Source organism: Manihot esculenta, chromosome 10, assembly GCF_001659605.2.
Source record: "Manihot esculenta cultivar AM560-2 chromosome 10, M.esculenta_v8, whole genome shotgun sequence".
NCBI classification, from domain to species: Eukaryota; Viridiplantae; Streptophyta; class Magnoliopsida; order Malpighiales; family Euphorbiaceae; genus Manihot; species Manihot esculenta.
The window spans coordinates 30,370,368-30,393,513 of record NC_035170.2 but is presented as its reverse complement, the minus strand read 5'-3'; the positions used below and the strand labels follow the sequence as shown (position 1 = coordinate 30,393,513).

Below are 23,146 nucleotides of genomic sequence, written 5' to 3'. Positions count from 1 at the left end.
AAAACATCATTTTTAATAATGGAGTGATATAATAAAATCTTTTTTATTATAAATTAAATTACAAAATTTTACTTAAAGAAGCTTTTGAAGAAGCATCATAAAACATTTAAAAATAAAATTTCGCTTTTTCAAAATAGTTCAATTTTAATGTAATTATCATTGGGTTTACAATTTACTATTATAATTATTTTTAATTTGACAATTTATTATAGCAATATTTTAAAAATAAAATAAAATAAAATGAGGTGGATAATAGGCATAAACCTCAACTCACGACACATCTGTTTCTAGTCAATTAAAGATTCAAAAACTGCAGAAATTGCTTCCTTTTCTTCCTTTTAAGTATCCTCAATCTGAAACTCTCTTCATCAGTTTTCCTGGAAAATTTTCCCTTTTGATAATGTTTATGGAGACCTCTCCATTTCTTTTTATATTGTTTCTTTTTGCAGGAGAATTAGTATCTGGTGGAACTGCTCAACTGGTGCACTGCAATGAAGCTGATAGAGAAGTTCTGCTTGACTTCAAAATGGGTCTTGAAGATCCAATGAACCAGCTTTTCTCATGGCATGGAAGCAATTGCTGTCAATGGCTGGGCATAGCCTGTGACAATGCCACTGGAGCTGTAATTTCCATTAACCTCTCCAGCCTTGTTTTGGGTGGGGAGATTAGACCCTCATTCTCAAAACTCAAGTTCTTGACACATCTGGATTTGAGTTCCAACTTATTCAATTGCTCAATTCCTGATTCCTTCTCCTTTTTGGAGAAATTGCAATATCTAAACCTAGCATCTGCTGGGTTTAGTGGTGCAATCCCTCCAACTCTTGGAAACCTCTCCAGCTTGCAGATTCTTGATGTCTCTTCATATGGTTTAAATGTTGATAATCTTGATTGGGTGAGTGGTCTTGTCTCGCTAAAATATTTGTCTATGAATTATGTAGACCTTTCAAAGGTTGGAGCAGAATGGGTTATGGCGTTAAACAAGCTTCCATTTTTAGCCGAGCTGCATTTAGCTGGTTGCGGCTTATCCAATTTCATGTATACTCTTCCTTCTCTTAATTTTACTTCACTTGCAGTCCTAGATCTTGCATGTGACTTTCATTTCACATGCAACCACTTTCATTCTAAGTTACCAAATTGGCTTGCAAATGTTAGCAGCCTTGTATCTGTCGACATCAGCCATGGCAGCCTGCGTGGAAGGATTCCACTAGGTTTTAGTGAACTGCCAAATTTGAAGTCACTAAAACTTAATGGCAACGAAAATCTCTCAGCAAGTTGCTCACAACTCTTCCATGGAAGCTGGGAAAAGATTGAATTTCTAGATTTTTCTGTCAACAAATTACATGGGAGGCTTCCTGCTTCCCTTGGAAACATGACGTCTCTCTTTCATCTGGATTTGTCACATAATGATATCAAAGGTGAGATTCCAAACTCCATTGGCAGGCTAAAAAATCTTACTCATCTCTCTTTGGATTATAACTTGCTTCATGGTCTGATCCCTGCTGCCATTGGAAATTTGCAGCATTTAGCTTTTCTTAGTCTGAGCTCAAATAAGCTAAATGGTACTCTCCCAGATAGCTTAGGACTTCTCTCTGAGTTGTACTTCCTTGATGTTTCTATCAATGAATTGACAAGTGTTATCACAGAAGCACATTTTCTGATGTTAAGTAAACTGAAGTCCTTGTTCTTGTATAGAAACTCACTCATTTTCAATATCAGTTCCAATTGGGTCCCTCCATTCCAGCTTCATGTGCTAGATATCAGGTCATGCCATTCCGGTCCTTCCTTTCCTTTTTGGCTTAGATCTCAAAAAGAAATAAGATTTTTACTTCTCTCAAACTGTAGTATTTCAGGCTCCATTCCCAACTGGTTTTGGAGCATATCTGGCTCTTTCTATCATTTAGATGTTTCTTCCAATCATTTAGTGGGTCGTTTGCCAAAATTGTTGAATGTTGGACTAGGTGCGTTTATGGTTGATTTGAGCAACAACCACTTGGAAGGACCCATTCCTCTTTTTGATGTCTCAATACTAGATCTTTCTAATAACCAATTCTCTGGTTCTATACCAAACAATATTGGTCAAATTATGACAAGTGTAGAATTCTTATCTCTTTCTGGTAACCAGTTGAATGGTGCAATCCCAGATTCCCTGGGCTCAATTGGATATAGCCTTGAAGTGTTGGATCTTTCAAAAAATAATTTGACAGGAAGCATTCCTTTAAGCATAGGGAATTGTTTTGATCTCCAAATTGTAGACTTTCAGAACAACAATTTGTCTGGAGGGATTCCTAGTTCAATGGGTAAGTTGTTTGGTCTTCAAATCCTTCACTTAGGCAAAAACAGTTTATCAGGAGAAATCCATTCTCTTCAGAGTGTTTCATCTTTGGAAACTTTAGACTTGGCAAACAACAGGTTCACAGGAAATATACCGCCTTGGATTGCAGAAGCTTTCCCTCATCTTAGAATACTTAGCTTGAGGTCAAATAACTTTTCAGGAGAAATTCCCTTGGCACTTTTCAATATGGGTTCTTTACAAGTTTTGGACCTAGCAGAAAACCATTTGAATGGTTACATTCATGCTAACATTGGCAGTTTGGAAGCCATGACCCATCAGCAAAATATTACCAATATTTTGTTTTATGGAAGTTTTGTGGAGCACCAGTACAAACAGTACATAGATGCAATGAAAAATGGGATTGAACTGCAGTATACCAAGACTCTCGCCCTTCTAACCAGCATAGATCTTTCTGGTAATGATCTGCATGGAGTGATTCCAAAAGAAATAACAAAGTTAGTTGGTTTGGTGGTTTTGAACCTGTCAAGAAACCATATCAGTGGCCAGATTCCTGAAAACATTTCAGAATTGAGTCAGCTGTTATCTCTTGATCTCTCGGGCAATAAGCTTTCTGGTCGTATTCCCCTGAGCATGTCTTCAATGACATTTTTGGGAAGTTTGAACCTGTCAAACAATAACTTGTTGGGCAGAATTCCATATCAAGGTCAGATGACAACTTTTAGTGCATCATCATTTGTTGGAAATTCAGGTCTTTGTGGAAATCCTCTTGCTTTGAAGTGTCCAGGTGATGAGTCAAACAATAGTTCATATGTTGGAGGGAAAGATGAGGCAGAGGAAGGTAATGGGTTTATTCATAAATGGTTTTACTTCAGCATTGGATTGGGATTTGGCGTGGGTTTGCTGCTTCCTTTTTTGATATTTGCAATCAAAAGAACCTGGGGTGGTGTCTACTTTGCTTATGTAGATATGGTGGTTGTTAAATTGTGGAGTTCAAGAAACTAACAGAACAGCTTTAAGAAGAACAATTCAGCACAGCAGCTGTAGTTTCTTCTTTCCCCTTTTTCTCCTTTGTTGATTGATCAGTTTACTTAGTTTTCTGAGGAAATAATTTGTGTACATCTTTTGTCATTTGGGTGTTAAAAAGTTTTTTGAATTTTCAGTTGTAATTTCTTGTTATATTTGCATGAGACTGATTCGGATAATCTGTTTTAGCAAAAGCAGACGGTTTGATTAATCTGAATTTGAGTCGATAAATTATTAAGAGAATAAAAAAAACATTTAAATTTTTTTTTCTTATTCACATTGGATCAATTAATTTACTAATTTGAAAACTGGTTAAACAATGAATTTTAAATTTTTAATTATCTTTTGATTTATGAGAAATCAAATTAAATTTCTTATTTGTAGCTACTTATAATAATAATAGAAAAGTCTTCAAAATATTTCAGCAAAAAGATTTTAAAAAAGTTCGAATCTGAGAAAAATTGAAAGCAGGCTTAAAGAAAGAAAACTGATGCTGTTGAGGTTTAAACCTCAAGACACGCCAGATGCTAGTCAATTAAAGATTTGAAAACTGTGAAAATTTGTTCCAATTTTCCCTTTAAAATATCCTCAATCTGAAACTCTCTTCCTCAGTTTTCCTAGAAAATTTTCATCCAAATCTCCCTTTTGACAACATTCACAAGACCTTTTCATTTCTTTTTGTATTCTTCCTTCTTACCGGAAAATTAGCGGGGGATTTATCTTTTTTGGTTAAAAAGAAATTAATATGACATTTTGAGGTTTTCCACACTGATCGTCCCTATCTAATAAATACTTCTTATTTTGTTTTTTTTTTTTTTAAAGTCTGTTGTAAAATTCAAAGACTATTCCTGTTGCCATTGGTTTGTTGTTAAATTGTGGAGTTCAAGAAACTGACGCAACAGCTTTAAGAAGAACAATTCAGCACAGCAGCGTTGTTTCTTTTTCATCTTTTTCTTCTTTAGCAAGTGATCAGTTTTTTTAGTTTTCTGCAGAAAGAATTTTGTACACTTTTTAACCTTTGGATGTTAAAAAGTTTCTTGAATTTCAGAAGTTTTAGTTTCCTTTTTTTCTTTTTTTTGGCATGAGACTGATTTGAACTTGGCAATCTGTGGCAAGAAATCATAACCAATTCCGAAATTGCTTCATTTTCTTGTGTAAGAAATCATAACCAAAATTGAATAGCTTCCATTGGAATTTTGCAGCATTTAGCTCATCTTCTAATGAACTCAAATAAGCTAAATGGTACTCTGCCAGACATCTTAGGACTGCTATCAGAGTTGTACGAACATGATATTTCTGACAATGAATTGACAGTTGTTATCTCAGAAACACATTTTCTGACGTTAAGTAAACTGAAGTCCTTGTTCTTGTTTACAAGTTCACTCATTTTCGATATCAGTTCCAATTGGACCCCCCCCCTTCAGATTATTGAACTGGATATGCGATCATGCCATTTAGGTCCTTCCTTTCCCATTTGGCTTGGATCTCAGAAAGAAATACGTGTTTTGAAACTCTCCAACTGCAGCATTTCGGGCGATACTGCCAACTGGTTTTGGGACATGTCTGGCTCTATCTATGTTTTAGATGTTTCTTCCAATGATTTAGAGGGCAGTTTGTCAAATCCGTTGAATGTAAGATAGAAGCATTAGTTGTTGATTTGAGTAACAACCACTTCAAAGGATCCATTCCTCTTTCAGATGTCTCAGTACTAGATCTTTCTAACAACCGATTCTCTAGTCCTATACCAGACAACATTGGTGAAATCTGTTGGATCTTTCAAGAAACAATTTGACAGGAACCATTCCTTCAAGCATGGGAAATCTTTTTGCTGTCGAAGTTCTAGACCTTCATAACAACAATTTATCTGGAGGGATTCCAACATCTATGGGTGAGTTACGTAGCCTTTCAACACTTCACTTGGGCAACAACAGATTATCAGGAGAAATCTCATCATCTCTTTGATATTTAAATTTGGAAACTTTAGATTTAGCACACAACAAGTTCAGGAAATATACCACCTTGGATTGTTGAAGCTTTCCCATCTCTTAGAATACTTAGCTTGAGATCAAGTAACTTTTCTGGTGAAATTCCCTTAACATGAATTTGAATTTTTTGCAAATTCTGGACCTGGCAGAAAATCAGTTAAACGGTTCCATTCCTGCTAGCTTTAGCGGTCTTAAAGTCATGACCCATCAGCAAAATGACAACCATTCTTACCAAATATATATAGCATACAATTACCAACAATACCTATATGTGAAAAAAAATGGGCTTGAACTGTAGTACACCACCAATCTTGAACTTCTAACCAGCATGGATCTTTCAGGAAATAATCTGCATAGAGAGATTCCTAAAGAAATCACAATGCTAGTTGGTTTGGAAGTTTTAAACCTGTCGAGAAACCATATCAAATTCCTGAAAACATTTAGAATTGCGTCAGTTGTTATCAATGCTAGTTATTATCTCAGGCAATAGGCTTTCTGGTCCTATTCCTCAGAGCATGTCTTCAATGACATTTTTGTGAAGTTTGAATCTGTCAAACAATAACTTGTCAGGCAGAATTCCGTATCAAGGTCAGACGACAACTTTTAGTACATCATCTTTTGCTGGAAATTCAGGTCTCTGTGGAGATCCACTTGCTTTGAAGTGTCTAGATGATTATTCAAACAATGGGAGGATCAAGAATGGTCCATATGTCGGAGGGAAAGATGAAGCAGACGAAGGTGATGGGTTGATTGATAAATGGTTTTACTTGAGCATTGGATCTTTTCTGATATTTGCAATCAAAAGAACTTGGGGTGGTGTCTACTTTGCTCTTGTGGCTATGATTGTTGTTAGATCGTGGAGTTCGACAAACTAGCAGAACAACTACAAGAAGAACAATTCAGCACTGTAGCTGTAGTTTCTTTTTGTCCTTTTCTTCTTTAGTTTTCTGCAGAAATAAATTTGTACTCTTTTTCTCCTTTGGGAGTTAAAATTTTCTTGAATTTTCAGAAATTGCATGACACTGATTTGGATACCCTATTTTACAAGAAGTAGAATTGAATCAAGAACTATTACAACAGGTAGCAAAATATCCAATTCAGCAGATAGGTGAGACATTTTAACTTCCATGTAAAGAAACTCATAAATGGGCAAGCAATCAATTAGAATCGGATTTTCCATAGTTGTATACACTTCCTTTTCTACCATAATCAAGCTGAACACACATGCCTTTCACAGCAGAAAAGGGTAGCTGCTGAAATTTGAAATGGTTTTGGTCTTTTTAGTGGATTCTGCTCTGAAATATGCACAAAAAGCTCAATCTTAAGTCAAATTATTGCACTTTCATCAACACTAGTATGAAATTACTCGCGCAGAGAGATTAATACCTCCAAAACCTCTGATCTTTTGTAGGGTTTTGTTTACATTTTTTATGCACACAAAGTTCATTGGACTAGCTGTGTAGGAATTTATTCATAAAGAGTTGCAGTACCTTGTAACTCCTTTGTCTGCAACTTTGCCATGACAGCAAATGTACTTTTTATGTGTCAAGGAAGCTCTATCTTCTCCTAAAAATTCAAGCTATGTTTTTTCTTGCAATTCATGAACAGTGAAATTTCTATTGTAAATGAACTCGTGTTTTGACACATTTATGCTGAATGTAGATGTTTATCTTGCTGGGACTGTTATGCTAATCTTCGGCATGGGCTTGTACAGATTATTTATAAGCATTGTCCCTCCTGATATTCATCCCATGTCGATCGCGCCACAAAAGGCTATTATTTTGCTCCCACAGCATCTCTATTGTTCTGGAGGAACCAAAGAACACTGGAAAAATTGCAGAAAACCTCTTGTCCCCTTTTTCTTACCCCATCTTTGTGGAACATATTTTCAATTATATTTATCAAGTTCAAGAACAGGGTATTTTATACAATGTATATATGCAAATTGTCCGAAATGCTTCTCTGTCTTAACTTTGTCAATGCAATGCTATTTATCTGTCTGATCCTTTCCCTGCATAGCTTCAATGATCTTCCTATCTCCTCATAGGATTGAGGTGTCTGTCCATTCAATCCATAGATCAATCTCAAAACAAGTGCTTCTCTTTCACTAAGTGTTTGAAGAAGCTTCTCCAACTCTTGTTTCATTAGCTGCCTTTTTACCATGTTCTCCGGCATCATTTCTTCTGGCCCTGGTATGATCTCCTGCAAACAGAATAAGTGAATCAAGCAATTCAACATCAGTAGATATTAGCTGCAGAACTTACATTCGTGCGCATGCACACACACGTATATTTATACTAGTCATCACAGAAGTAACAGAAGCACCTGGAGTGTCATGCTGCCTTGATCAGTTACTGCTCGATTCAATGAAATAGGGGACCTGCTCCTCTCATAACCAAACCTCACTGTTGAAACATGAACATTCAGCACTTCAGCAATCTCATCGTAAGATGGCAACCTCCCCAACTTTTTTCCCAATACAGCTTTAGTTTCTGCAATTTTTGTCATCTTATTCCGCATGCTTCCCTACGCTAGCTCAAAGCAGAAGTAGGCCAAGGAAAAACTAGATTCATATATATATTCATCTCTAAAACAGTATCAAATCTTTCAACATAAACATGAAGTTGAAACACAAAGTTCTCACTGGTATTCTAACTAATCTAGACTTGTTAGTTATGGATGCAATGATAGCTTCTCTGATCCACCAGTAAGCATACGTAGATAGCTTGTTGCCTCTCCTTGGATCAAATCGTTCTGCACCTCGAAGAAGCCCAATGCTTCCTTCCTGTTGAAATAAAAACTTGCTCCATATAAAGCATTGATAGGAATGTTAAAGGAAATTATAATTTGTTTACAAAAAACCTGAATAAGGTCTTGAAGGCTTAATCCTTTGCCTCTGTAACTATTAGCAATAGAGATAACAAGTCTCCGGTAGCTGTGAGTAATCCTCTCTCGCGATTTTCTTCCTTTATACACTATCTTATCTACACTGCTCTTCTTCATCTGTAAGTCCTTAGCCAATTGCTCCAAAGTTGGCTCGTGTTCTTGAGTTTCAGCTATTCTCCTTATTGCCGCTTCTAATCTTGCTAGGTCCTGAAAATTTGCAAGAACTTATAGCCTTAACAGATAAATAAATTTTGGTTGAGCAACATAGAAGTTGCTTGCGCAATTAAAACCTTCAGCTTTTGAAGTTTGTGAAAGAGAACTCAGGTTATTAATCAAGATTTAAACTTTATGTTAGTGTTGGGAGAAATCAAGCAAACTAATATCAAAACCCTGCACAAAGCTCTCAAAATCATGTCAAAATTCATTATTTCAAAATTTTCCATTACTAAAGGACATTTCTCCCAATGTTTTGCTCTAAACTTGTAATTCTAGCATCCATTTCTCAGAATCACAACATCAAGCACTTAAGCAGCAACTACTGTACAGATTTTTATTTTTTTTTTCCTTTTTTTGTGAAGAAGCATACCTGGTGACACAGACAGAACTCTTCTTCCTCGATTGGGCTTAAATACCCAAAATTCGAAGGCTGAAGTAAACCTCCATCACATTGACCATCCTTATCCTCCACCTTCAAACAATCAAACCCTTTTCTTCTTTTCCTTCTCTTCTTCCTCCTCGCTATTAACTCAACACTCCCATATTTTCCCATCTCATTTCCACACCCAGAAACCAATTCCACAGCCTCTCTCGCCGCCTGAACTGCAGCGCCCGCCAATGCTAATGCTTGAGTTGCTGATGCAGTGGTAAGATCAGCTTCATTGGAGACTAACTTTACACCAAATTTACCAAAAGAAGAGGCTAAAGGAGAAGAAGAGGGTGGTGGGTGTTGAATGTTCAGTGATGGAATGGCTGAGAACACTGTTGGGGAAGAGGAGCTTAAGCTTATGGTGGCTGTAATGGCCATGAAAATGTGGAAATGTGGATGGACTTGGTTGAGCATCCAATGATAGATAGCTTTTCGCCCAGAAAGATATTTTTTTCATAATTAGTTTTTTTATTATTAATTTCTCATAAAATATCAACGAGCAGAAGTGGGAAATCTGGTAAAGGAAGCTTCACATTCAAATATCTGTAAATAATAACGATAATAATAAAAAACTTAATTTTGTATTAATTTTAGTAATTATATACTGAAATTATTAATTTTCATTAAGCAATTATATAAATTTATTATTAACACTTTAATGTTTTTTAATTTAAAATATATTATTATTTATTTCAAAAGTTAAAAGAAAGTTAATTTAATACTCTTCGTATTATTATTATTATTCAATTATAAATCATTTGTTAATTTTTTTAAATAAAAATTAAAAATTGAGCGACTAAAATTTAAAATTTTTTAAATTTATTTAAATATATTTATTAAGATTAAATTTGTGAGTATAGATCAGTTATTAATTTATCTATAAGTTTTGTAATATACTTGAAAAGGTTCACAAAAATACACTAGAAAAAAAGTAAATTTTATTAATTTGAATAATAATGAAATAATATTTGTAAATAATATATTAAAAAATGTAAATTCATTGCTTTAATAAATACTGTTTAATTTATATGTAAAAATAATTATATACATATTTTTATATAAAAATAACGAATAATTTCTTCTATAATCTCAAATTAAATTAAATTAAATTCTCATTACTTTCTTATAATTATAATATAAATTTTTTCATATTACATATTTTTAGCTCCTTGATTTAATTTTTTTTATTATACCAAATAATATTTAAATTTTGATGATTTGAGATCCAATAGAATAGGATTTTACAAGAGTTTTTGTCTTGAAGAGAAAAACTTGGCCTATCTCTCTAGAGGGGTATCCCTTTTATCCTTTTCTTCCTGCTTGCTAGTGACGTATAACGGCTCTCCCAGGATTGGACCACGCGTCTCTGCCATACAGATATGTGCGTACGAGGATATCGGCGCCTGCTCCATACGTAACGGCCTCTGATTCTCCCCCGTGCGTACACTCGAGCGGATCTGCCAGGCTGTATGATGAGTCTCGTTCTGGATTCTGGGCTGGGCCGAGAGCGGGGCTGGACGCTGAACCCAGGAGGAGAAGGAATCCGTGAGGAGGTGATACGGGCTGGGCCGATCTTGATGAGGAAGAATCTGGTGGAGTCCGGCCTCAGGGATCTGGTGATCCGGGCCTGTTTTACTTGAGAGGGCGTGCGGGCCTTCCTTTCATGGGCCGTGGCCGTAATCTAGGCCCAGGATTGGGGGTAGGGAAATCCAGCAGTCATCAATTGCCCCTTCACCTTCTTGGCAGTTATTGCTCCGACTGCCGAGGGGGTGAATATCGAGAACCATTATGACCGCGCCTGTTCATATGTAGCTGCCTTCATAACTCCCTTTCATCTTTTTGTCACTCCTCATTTCTTGAATCCTATCTGCCTTTTTCCTTTTCTGGCCTTTCCTTACCCCTCATATACTCTGCTCTTCTTACTTTCCTGTCATTATCGCCTGGACATGCCCCCTTTTTTCCTTTTCCATGAACATCTTTTAAAGATCCCGACACCGTGGGCTTAGAGTCTAGAGTTATTTTACTTTGTGCTAAGACTTCAGACTTTGAGTATATATCAGTGTTAACTCCTCTTCGCTCTTATGCCCTCTGTCGGAGAACGGGAGTCTTTCCTTCCAGTCTTCTGTCTGTTTTCTTCCTCCAGCGAGATTCTCCTGTTTTTTCGGCAAAGGATCTATTTGACGCCTTCTTCAAACGGATCGAGGTGAGCCGGGGGCTTCATTGCTTTGTTGCCCCAGAGGTTTGCTTTAATCTTGCTTTCATTATCTTGACAAGAGATTATCCTGACTTGTCTCTGTTTGGGACTTTTTGCAGTACCTGAGATAAAGATGGGTCAGTCTAAACCTCTTGAAAATCTGATATTACCTCGAGGGAGTCTGAAGGTTGCTTCAGAGGTCCTCCTAGTAGGACGGTTGATGGGTGGGGCCATTTGGCAGGTCGTTGAAACTGTTTTACCCAGATCGTCTGGCTGGCCTCCTCCTCTGGTTGTTGTTCGAGCTCCAAAGAGGCTATGGGCTGTTGAGGGGTCTGCTTTGACTTTACCTTCCTTCGAGAAGGATATTTCCCCGATGTCCTTGCTGTCTGCTTTTGATATAAATGGAGGTGGCAAAAATGATCACTTTATTGTCCCCTTTGGTGTGGAATACCTGTATTATGAGAGGCTGAGATCTGCTGCGCTCAGTCAAGTTTCCGTCGATACCTTCGAATATATGCTCTGTGATCTTTTTGAAGCCGTAACGCGAAGACTTATGTTTTTCATGCGTGACATACGAACAGCATATAATATCTGAGCTTGTTCGGATGTACCGTGAATCACACTTGGGCAACCGAATGTTTGCCTATAGGGGAACAGTGAGAAATGCTTATGGGAATCAACTTATTCAGTTCCCCTATAATAACGAAGCAGGGCTCGGCCGACCTACAGAGCTCGTTTTCCGTATTCAAGAGTTCCTCTGTATCGAAAACTAGGATAGTGTGATAGGTGATAGTGATGTAAACGTAGACGATGTATCTGGGCATGTAAATCCTCTAAGGATAGCTTTTTATTCTGTAATGTGGGTATTCGTAACGTGCTGTAATGAAACTTTCATTTTTTCGTTCATATCCGAACTATTCCTTCTTTATTATGAGTGAGATGTTGAGACTGTTTTCATGGTTTTCTCTGAGAAGTCTACGATATTGTTTTTTCCTTCTTGCCTTTTAATTGATCCGACCCAGAATCCATTTAGCCAGTTTGAGTTTTCAGTTTACTCTTTCCGAGCTGTACCAACCGACCTGCGAGCTCGCTTTTGATTTACTTTATCCAAGCGAGACTAACCGACCTGCGAGCTCGCTTTTGGTTTACTTTATCTCAGCGAGACTAACCGACCTGCGAGCTCTGCTTTTAATCAAGGGGTTGAGCTTCTGACCCATATCTTTCAATATACTTTTTCCGAGCTAGACTAACCGACCTGCGAGCTTTGCTTTTAATCAATGGGTTGAGCTTCTGACCCATAACTTTGTAGGATTCCGAGGCGCCTTCATCGCTTCGTTCTGGGCTCCTGGCCTTTGCTTTATGATGATCCTTTTTAGGTGATAGGCTGGTCTGACCTTTATCATGCTTCCCCCTGTTTGTCTCCTTGGGTCTTTCTATGACTTACTCTTTTTCCTTAGTTTTTACTGCCTGAGCGGTGATGATGTGCATTTTGCATGTCAGGTCGTCCTGAGCGAGAGATTCAATTGGAGCTCGGTCTCAAGGTTTTGACAATTTGGGTTTCTCTTATGTAGATAGCGTGTGGGCCTTCGGCTGATGGGCTATTGCCGTGGGCCTGACCCTTTGTAGGAGTGGAGAAGCCCAGCGGTCATCTCTTTGCCCCTTTACCTTCTCGCCGGTTATTATCTAACCGTTGAAAGGGTAAACTTCGAGAGCAATTAATGATCGCGCCGCTCCAAGACAAAACTGCTCAGAACAACGTTTCATCTCATTATTGCCTTTCACTTCGAATTCTCCCTGTCTTCTGAAAAAACTCGCTCTCTTCTGCTCTCTGTTTTCCTGCAACTTCTTCTGCTTTTTCCACCGTATTGCGTTTTCAGGTACGCTTCTTTGTTCTTCCATGGAGGGTCCAAAGCTCCCGGATGTCGCTAATCTTAGGTCGCATATCACTTCTTCTACCATAAATAAACATATTTCTCAGAGGTATTTAGATACTCCGCTTTATCTTATTCGAGCTCCTTTCCAAAATGAAAGGATAGTTCTTCCAAACCCTCCCCCCCCTGGTTTGATGGATCCCCAGAGGGGGCGTTGTATAGTCTTTTTTCTCAAACAGAGGGATTTTGGTTTACCTTTCCCTTTTACTCCTTTTTTTGTCGAGGTTTTCCAATACTTCGGAGTAACCCCCCGGATGTTATCCCCAAATTCTATTCTGTTCATGAGTTGTTTCGAATCCATCTGCCGAAGCTGGGGTTTCACACCCACGGCCTGTCTGTTCGTCACTTTCTTCCGTCTCGTTAGGGCGGTTCAGAATTTCTATTATTTTTCCCCCCGTAGTGTGTTGTCTCTTTTCACGGGCTACAAGGATTCCATAAAGGGATGGGTTGAGAATTTCCTTGTGGCGGAGCTGAAATTAGAATCCGCCTTATCATGGGAAGTGGATCTAGGTTGGGAGGATGTTCCTCCGGGCTGCAATGACCTGCCCCGATTGAGCCTTATTGAGCAGGTGGGGTTGCTTCGACTGACTTCTGTTGAGAGGAAGTATGACGTCGAGAAGTGTATGTTCGTGTCTAATCTTAGGGATATTCGGGACACGGGTATAGTGCCTCGTCCAGCGATTCCGTTTCTTCTTTGTAAATAATATTATAAAATGCGCTAATTCTTTATAGTTTCGTGTTTTTGCAGCTTCTGACGTTAAAATGGAAGAGATCAAGCATCCGAAGAACTTAGTCCTGTCTCGAGATAATATGCATGCAATTTTCGATGCCCTTCGGGCTGGGCGTTCGGTGCCTGAGGTCGCTGCAGAGGTGGCTCAAGTTGCTTCTTCCAAGAAAGTTAGCCGACCTCCTACCAAGGCTTCCTCTCGAGATCCTAAGCTGAGCTCTCGAGGCTCTAAGTCATCTCGGCCATCTAGTCGTGGCAAGTCGGCCTTGACTATTAAGCCTACTGAAGAGTCTAAGTCTGCTCAAGCTTCTTCAGAGGGTGTGAGGGAAGTTTCTCTAGCCATTGTGGAGCAGACCGAGGTCGTTGAACAAGCACAATTGGGTCTTGCTCATTCTTCTGAAGAGGTGTCAGGGGGAAAATTTAAGTCCCCCATTACCGAGGATGAGGAGGCCCCTGGGAAGGGAAAAGAGATCGTCCTTGTGGAGGATGACGTCTTGGAGGTGCCTGCTAGGGATGCCCCTGCCTCTGTGGGGGTCAGGTCTGAGTCTGGAGACCCCGTAGGGAAAACCGGGGACAAGCGTCCAACGCCTCATGGGACATCTGCCCCTCCTCCTGCCCAGAAGAAGCCCAGGGCTTCCAAAGGATCTTCTCCTGCCCTTCCTCCTATTGGGAAAGGAAAAAATGTTCTTGTTGTACCTCCATTGTCTTCTACTGACAACAACACTCTGAATGTGGCGGACATCACCTCTCAATCTCCGGCCAATGCCATCGCTGAATTTCTTAGAGAACGGATGTTCGGCGGAGCTACAGAGGCCTCGGATCCACGCCTGCTTGCCCTTACTGGTTTTTTAGTCAGTTCTACCAAGGAGCAAGCGTCCTTCCGATCTCGATCTCGTGAAGAGCTCGGGAATACAATCAGGGATATGCTTTTGATGGTAAATTATTTTTCTCTCTCTTTTGGTCTTCTCTATTTCTTTCTTTTGACGGTTGTTCTCCCCTACTAGGTGACGGGTCTTTTTATGGAGGTGGACGCTCGCGACCACTCCCTCCGGGAGTCCGTGGATCGCCGGATTGAAGAGGTGCGCCTGGAGGAGAATATATCTGCCACCAATGACGCCAGGGGCAATCTTCTAGCTGCCCGGGAACATTCCCAGTCCCTCCAGGTGGAGTTGCACTCTGCGTTGGAGGCCCTTAAAAGAGCTGAAGGTAGGGCGGCTGAGGCAGCAGAGCACACCAAATCTCTGGAAGCAGAGTTGTCTCGTGCTCACAGGGTTCTCAAGGAGTCTGATGAGAGGACAGCTGAGGTGGAAGTTCGTTGTGTGGAAGTTTTAAAGCAGCTGTCCTCTATGACAACGGCTCTTCAGGAAAGGGATGAGGCTGTAAGTCAAAGGAACGAAGTCCAGTGCCAGTATGAAGCCTTAAAGGCTGATTCTGAAGGACTTCAAGTTTGCCTGAATGAGTTGAATGCTCAGAAGGAGAGGGCCCTAGCTCGGGTGGAAGTCCTTGAGCAGGAGCTGAGCACGAGCTCTGAACGTATCAGAGTCCTGGCTTCATCGGCGGAGGAGTCTCAACTTCGCCATCAACAGCTTAACCATGAAGTCAGGACTTTGGAACGTAAATGTTCAGCCCTGCTTAAGGTGGTGAAACATGCTGAAGGCAAGGTTCTGCTAGAACGCGAGAGGTGTCTAGCGGAATATCAGGAGTCGGAGGAGCTGAAAAGAAAGATTGAGCAGGCCTGTGAAGCTCACCTTCAGGACTACAAGGATTCTCCTGAGTTGAAGGCATTTATATCTGAGGCCTGTGAATCACATCTTGATGAATATAAAGCCTCGGCAGACATGAAATCTACTGTTCTTCAGAAAGCCTTCCGCATGTATGTAACTGGTTACAATCGCGGTATAAGAGAGGCTAGACACGCTCCTGATACTCCTCTGGCAAAGCTTCGTATGGCCGAAGTGGACTCTGATGGTGAGCCGGTGTTGTATGGAGAAGATGATTTCCCTATGCCTAGAGGGGACTATCGCGTTGGAGGTCCGTCGGCTGTATCTTCTGAAGAAGGATCCGAGTCGGATGGGGAGGACCTGGGAGCCCTTGAGTCTGAGGGAGGCGACCCCGAATCTGAAGGGGAGGACCTCAATCCAGGGTTGGAGATTGCCCCTGTTGTTGATACTAAGACATCTGACCCAAAGGATGCCGGGCTTCCTCCAGATATAGTTGTAAATAAACATAATGTAGGCGAGGATGTTCTTACAAATGTAAGTCCTTTAAGGACTATCTTTCCTTCAACCTCGTCCGATAAGTAGATTGTAACAGCCCTGTATTCTTAATGAAATTTTAATTTCTTTTTACTTGAACTATTTTTCGCTTTATAATTTATCTCTCCTTCTCGTAACTGTAATGCTTACATTGTGTATTTTTATTCGTAAGCCTTTTCTGAACTAGATTAGCCTTTAGTCATGAGCTCGATTCTTAGCTAACTGTCTGAACTTATAAGTCAGATCACATACCTTCTAATGGTGATTAGCAAGGCTGCCTTTTTGCTTTTAGTTCTGTCTTGTCAGGAAACGAAGCTGAGGTCCTTTCTTCCCAAATTGCCCCCTTTACCTCCTCAACCTTTCATTACATGAGTGTTGAGGGGGTAAATAATTTTTTCCTGCTTCCTTGGTTATGAGCTCGGATGTCTATTTGTGGCGGACTGACTCGAGTTATGAGCGCGGTCCTTCAGCTTCATATGGAATTTTTTTTTTTTATCCGAGCTGAGAGCTCGGCTCTTTATTCTTCACTTAGGCTTTTACGCCTATGGCTTGTGATGCTTCGTATATCCCTGGGTATCTTCCAGATTGTTTGCTGTCTAGACCTCTTTGTAAGCTGAGCTTAGCGTCAGCGATCACTTTTTAAGTTCAGTACCTTTTGGCCATAGTGCTCCGAGCTCCTTCGGGAGATCGGAGTTTGGCCTTTCTTTGATGCCTTTGGACGCATCTTTTTGTGAGGTCGGAACTGTATTTTTATGAATTGTCCCTGCATATGATCTGGGGAATTTTTGCTTAAAGATGGTCTTAAGGCCTTCTCCAGCTGTTTTTTACTTTGTTTTCTCGGGAGTTCTTAGGGGATCCCGGTCTTCTTTGTGTTTCTGGGACGACCTCGGGGCCTCGCCGGCTGTTTTTGCTCCAGGAGATCTTACGGGATCCTAGTCATTTTTGTTTTTCCGGGATGACTCGGGGCCTCGCCGGCTATTTTTGCTCCAGGAGATCTTACGGGATCCTGATCATTTTTGTATTTCCGGGATGACCTCGGGGCCTCGCCGGCTACTGTTGCTCCAGGAGATCTTACGGGATCCTGGTCATTTTTGTATTTCCGGGATGATCTCGGGGCCTCGCCGGCTGTTTTTGCTCCAGGAGATCTTATGGGATCCTGGTCATTTTTGTATTTCCGGGATGACCTCGGGGTCTCGCCGGTTGTTTTTGCTCCAGGAGATCTTACGGGATCCTGATCATTTTTGTATTTTCGGGATGACCTCGGGGTCTCGCCGGGTGTTTTTGCTCCAGGAGATCTTACGGGATCATGGTCATTTTTGTTCCGGGGTGACCTCGGGGCCCCGCCGGCTGTTTGTGCTTCTCAATTTGGTTTGTGGTGTCAGGAAATCTAGGGGATCCTGTACACCTACCTTTCTTTTTCATGGAGGAATATTATTCATGATAATAAAGATAATCTCATTGTGTAAATAAATTGTTTCCTTCATATTTATCAGAATACAATGTTTTTCTTTACAACTATATCAGGGGAAATACCTCTTTAGGTGTTGAATATTCCAAGCGTGGGGCTCATGGTTCCCTTGCATATCTTCAATCCGGTATACTCCTGGCCGGACTACTTTTGTTACTTTGAACGGACCATCCCAGGTCGGTGCTAGCTTACCAGCTGCCGCCCTTTTTCCTGTGGCTTCCAGGTTTCTTAAGGCCAGGTCTCCCACTTTCAAGCTTCTTTCTCTGACCTTTTGGTTGTAGTATCGTGCTGCCCGTTGTTGATAGGCGGCAGTTCGGATTTGAGCTTCTTCTCTGATTTCCTCAAGGGCATCCAGGTTGCTTCTTAGCTTGTTATCGTTAGTGCTTTCGCTAGCAAATTGGACTCGATGAGTAGGAATCTTCAATTCAACTGGGACTACGGCCTCTGTACCATAGGCAAGTGCAAAGGGCGTTTCTTTAGTGGGTGCTCTAGGAGTGGTTCGGAGTGCCCACAGGATGCTGTTGAGTTCTTCTGCCCAATTTGTCTTTGCCCCATCTAGTCGCTTTTTTAATCCTTGTAGGATGGCTCTGTTGGTGACCTCTGTTTAGCCATTAGTTTGAGGATGAGCCACAGAGGAGAATTTATGCCAGATACCCATGTTCGTTGTGAAAGCTCTGAAGGTGCTGCAATCAAACTGTCTGCCATTATCTGAAATAAGCACTCTGGGTACACCAAATCTGCAGATGATATGTCCCCACACAAAATCTATCATCTTTCGAGCTGTAATTGTAGCTATTGCTTCCGCCTCTGGCCATTTTGAGAAGTACTCTACAGCCACCACTACAAATTTCCTCTGCCCCGTAGTCTTGGGGAAAGGTCCCAGGATGTCAATTCCCCATTGCGAGAAAGGCCATGGACTGGATATGCTAGCTTGAGGAGTGGCTGGAGTTTTGATGGCATTAGCAAATCTCTGGCATACGTCGCATCTTCGGACGAACTCTTCTGCTTCTTTTTTAACAGTGGGCCAATAATACCCTTGCCTGAATACTTTATTAGCTAATGTCCCTCCTCCCTCGTGGGCTCCACACATGCCTCTATGTATTTCTTTCATCACCTTCGTAGCCTCTTCCGGGCTCACGCATCGGAGCCACGGGCTGGACTTTCCTTTTCTGTATAAGGTCCCCCTTATCGCTTGGTAGTTAGCGGCACGAGCTGCTATCTTTTTGGCTTCATCTTTATCCTTGGGGAGTTTACCTTTCTCCAGGTATTCTAAGTAAGGGGTCATCCAAGTCGGGTTCTGTTCTACCTGCAATATTGTGTTAGTTTTATTAAAAGCAGGTATATGGACATGTTGTATGTTCACTTCATCGGGAAGCTGTTCCAATTCTTCTTTGGATAATCGGCTAAGCAGATCTGCTTCCTCATTTTCCTCTCGGGGTATTCTTTGAAATCTGATGATTACTCCTCGACTTGTGAGCTCGGCTTCTAAAGTTTTTACTTTAGCCAGGTAATTCTGCATAATGGGGTCTCTAGCCTGATACATCCCTGTTACTTGGTTGATCACCAGCTGAGAGTCGCTGTTTATCTCGAGATCGGTCACTCCTACTTCCAGCGCCACCAACATCCCATTTATCAGGGCTTCATATTCTGCCACATTATTCGAGGCTTTGAACTCTAGACGCAAGGCGTAACATACTTTAAAATCCTTTGGCCCCTTGAGCATTATTCCAGCACCACTGCCCTCAGTGCCTGATGCTCCGTCTACATACAACTTCCAGTTAAATTCTGGATGAGGCTCCCCCTCACGTTCCTTTCCTGCCATCCCCGAGGATGATTCTCTCTGCTCCCCGTTGAATGTGCATTCTGCTATGAAGTCAGCCAAGGCTTGAGATTTTATAGCTGTCCTAGGTCGATACTCTAGGCAGTAAGGGCTGATCTCTACGGACCAAGCCAACATCCGACCTGAAGTTTCCGGCCTGCGTAGAATCTTTTTTAAGGGTTGGTCTGTCATCACAACTCCTTGGTGGCCTTCCAAATAAACTTTGAATTTTCGGACTGCTAGCAATAGGGCGTAAGCCATTTTTTCAATGTTCGAATATCGGACCTCGGTATCTCTGAGTACCTTGCTAACGTAAAAGACGGGTTTCTGCTCCCCTTCTTCCACCCTTACTAACACTGCGTTGACTGCTTGTTCTGAGGCTGCTAAGTATATCAAGAGTTCTTCTCCTTTCACAGGACTACTGAGCACGTGGGGCGAGCTGAGATATCTTTTAAGCTCTGCGAAGGCCTTTTGGCAGTCTTCTGTCCATTCAAAGTTTGGCACCTTCCTCAATTTTTTGAAAAATGGTAAGCATTTTTCTGCTGACCTTGACATGAATCGGTTGAGTGCTACTACTCTTCCGGTTAGTCTTTGGACGTCCCTTACACAGGTCGGCTCTGGCATTGTCAATATGGCTTCTACCTTCTCCGGGTTAGGCTCGATGCCTTTTCCGCTCACCATGAATCCCAAGAATTTTCCTCCTCTAATAAAGAAAGCACATTTTGTTGGGTTCAACTTCATTCTGTACTGGTTTAATACCCCGAATACCTCCTTCAAGTCTGCTATGTGCTGCTGGAAATTTGGGCTTTTGACCACCATATCATCTACATAAACTTCTACATTTTTGCCAATCTGGTTTTTGAAGATTTTATTCATCAATCTTTGGTAAGTTGCCCCGGCATTCCTTAATCCGAATGGCATAGCTTTGTAGCAATAAGTTCCATCTTCAGTTATAAACGAGGTCTTTTCCTCATCCGACCTTTCCATTGGGATTTGATGATAACCAGACATAGCATCCAAAGAAGACATATAATCAAAACCAGCCGTAGAGTCGACCATTTTATTAATATCAGGAAGTGGATAACAATCTTTAGGGCAGGCCTTATTTAGGTCAGTAAAATTTATGCACATCCTATATTTGCCATTGGCTTTTTTGACTAATACAGGATTTGCTAGCCACTGTGGGTACATAACTTCCCTAATAAAGCCTGCCTCCTCGAGTTTCTGCACCTCCTCCCTGGTGGCCTGCTGCTTCTCTCTTCCTACTACTCTCTTCTTCTGCTTTACTGGCTTGGCTTCGGGGAGTACATTCAGTTTGTGTGTCATCACTTTAGGGTCAATTCCAGGCATGTCGGTGGGCTTCCAGGCGAAACTAGACGCATGACCTCGGATCAGGGCCATGACTTCAGCTTTTTGTTCTTCAGTGAGGCCGGCGTTGAGACTGAAGACCTTGTCTGCCTCCGCTTCTGATAGAGGAAAGATCTCCAGCTCCCCCACCGGTTCTGTCCTGGCCTCTGTTTTCTCATCCCGAACCTCTAGAACTTCCGAGTCAAGAGCCTTTTCAGTGGAGCTTGGTTCTGCTACTGTGGCTAAGTATACTGCTCTTGCCTCTTCCTGGCTGCCCCAGACTATTCCCACTCCTTCTTCTGTTGGAAATTTAAGCGCCAAATACCTAATACTGGTGACAGCTTTGAAGTTGAACAGCGCAGGCCTCCCCAGTATCACATTATAGCTCAACGGAAGTTTGACCACTAAAAATACCTCGTGGTGAGTGCGAGTCCTGGGTGCTTCACCTAAGGTGAGAGCCAGCTTCACCTTCCCTTCTACGAGTACTGGTACTCCTCCGATTCCCTTGATTGGAGCCTGGTCTCGGACCAACTGTTCTTCTGGAATTCCCATATGCTGAAAGACCCGGTATGGTAGCAAGTTGACTTTACTCCCGTCATCCACTAAGACCTTCTTTACCCGATAATTGTGAATGACGGCTTCAATGACGAGCGCGTCATCATGGGGCATCTGAATACCCTGAGCATCTTCTGAAGAGAAGGTGATGGTCATGGGAGAGTGGTCAACGATCTGCATGACCTCGGTACTGCTGGTCTCTCCTTCCCGATTTCTCTTCTTCCCTCGGCGGCCCATCCGACCTCCCGTTCCTCCAACAATCATGTTGATGGTCCCACTGGATCCATCGTTCACTGGTCCAGTTCCTGTTCTCCTCGGCATCTGAACCGCCGGACTGGATTGAGGCCTTTGTCCCTCTAATTTCTTCACAAAGTTCTTGAGATGCCCCCTCTTTATCAACCTCTCGATTTCTGCTATCAACTGGAAGCAGTTGTTGGTATCGTGGCCATGCGTCCGATGATACTGACAATATTTGTCAGGATTCCGTTGGTCTACTTCCGACTTCATAGGTTTGGGCCACTGGAGGAATTCCTTATCTTGGACAGCCATGAGCACCTCGGCTCTGGACGCATTTAGTGGAGTTGGCTTCTCAAGGACCCAAGGGGGGGGCAATCTTGGCTCATGGTCCCGTGGAGGGGGAGGCCTTTGATCCCTTCGCTCCCAGGCCTGCTTGTACGGCTCGGGCCTCTTGCCGTGTTTCTTTTCATGTCTCTCCGGTCTCCTTTCTTCTGAGGCTTTTTCTTTTCCTGTCATCCCTTTGGCAAATCGGCTTGTTACTAAGGCATCATCCTGCCTTATATACTTCTCCGCTCTCTTCATCAGCTCGGCCAGGGAAGTCGGAGGCTTCCTGCTTAAAGAACCGAAGAACTCGACAGAGGTCGTTCCTTTTTGCATGGCTTCTACCGCCCTTCCTTCATCGAGTTCAGGAATCTGCAGGGCCTCCGTATTGAAACGAGCGACATATTCTCTGAGTGATTCGCCCTCTCTCTGTCTTACTGTCTCCAAGTAGCTCGTCTTCCTCTCTGCTGGTACCCCGGCTATGAATCGACTGATGAAGCGAGTGGCTAGGTCTCTGAAACTGCTGATACTTCCGGCCTCAAGGTTGTTGAACCACGCCCGCGCGGGTCCTGAGAGCGTCGTTGGGAACACTTTACACATTAAGGCATCTGACAGAGTTTGTAACTCCATGAAGGTCTTATAGTTCATGACGTGCTCTCTCGGGTTACCAGCTCCGTCATAGGCCGCCATTGATGGCATCATAAACTTCTTAGGGACAGTCTCTTGCTGCACCCACTTTGAGAAAGGGGAAGAAGTAGGCAAAGAGGTTTTGCTTTGGTCTTTCTTACCTAGCTCGGCTAAGAGCTGTTCTCTCAATCTCTTCAACTTTTGGTCCATCTTCCCGTCTTCCGGGCTGGGTCTTTTCTCCAGGTGGTACTCCTCCTCCTCTGCTTCAGTTCCCATCCACCCGGTTGTTTCGGCGGAATAATTATCCACCTCCTCATTTTCTATCATCTCTCTCGCCCTCCTCGCATGGATTCGGGCCTCCGGTCCTTCCTCTTCCCCGGCTCTTCTCCCTCTTTCTCCAGTATCGCGGCTGCTGGTTTGAAGACGGTCAGGTGCAGGTCGGGGGTCATTGGTCTGAGGTTCCTCTACAACCGGGAGTGTATTTACTGGGGTGCTGAGGCCTCTCTGTTGCATTATCTGCCCCAACCAGTGGGCGGTATTTTGTAACTGTAAAGCCATGTTTTGAAGATCCTGGTTAGACATGGCAACAGTGGGAGTATTCCCTGCCAAACTTGGCGAGGGATGAAGAGGAACAGGCGTTTGGTTGTTTAATGTAGTAGGACTAGAAAAGGAGAATTGTTGCCCCTCTTGGGCAGAGTTTAGGTCATTTGGGACGTTAAGGTTACTTTCTTGGTGATTAGCCATCGTGGATCTCAGTGGGTTTGGTTAAGAGTGAAAACTCCGGTGATGAAAAGATCTCCGTCGTTTTCCCACAGACGGCGCCAATTGATGA

The 23,146-nt window shown here is 42.0% G+C and overlaps 2 protein-coding genes across 2 annotated transcripts; one reads left to right on the top strand and one right to left on the bottom strand.

Moving 5' to 3' along the window:
• Window positions 1-280: 280 nt before the first annotated feature.
• On the top strand, window positions 281-3,460 carry LOC110624342 (receptor-like protein EIX2). Its single transcript, XM_043960800.1, has one exon. It carries the CDS (start codon window positions 401-403, stop codon window positions 3,293-3,295), a length of 2,895 nt encoding a protein of 964 aa, XP_043816735.1. The 5' UTR covers window positions 281-400; the 3' UTR covers window positions 3,296-3,460.
• A 3,679-nt stretch (window positions 3,461-7,139) lies between these two features.
• LOC110624759 (RNA polymerase sigma factor sigD, chloroplastic) lies at window positions 7,140-9,278 on the bottom strand. The gene is made up of 5 exons (XM_021770052.2): window positions 8,774-9,278; window positions 8,164-8,394; window positions 7,946-8,086; window positions 7,627-7,827; window positions 7,140-7,503 (listed from the first exon to the last, which is right to left on the bottom strand). The coding sequence occupies exons 1-5, from the start codon at window positions 9,245-9,247 to the stop codon at window positions 7,225-7,227; spliced, it is 1,326 nt and encodes a 441-aa protein (XP_021625744.1). The 5' UTR covers window positions 9,248-9,278; the 3' UTR covers window positions 7,140-7,224.
• Between the last annotated feature and the right edge of the window lie 13,868 nt (window positions 9,279-23,146).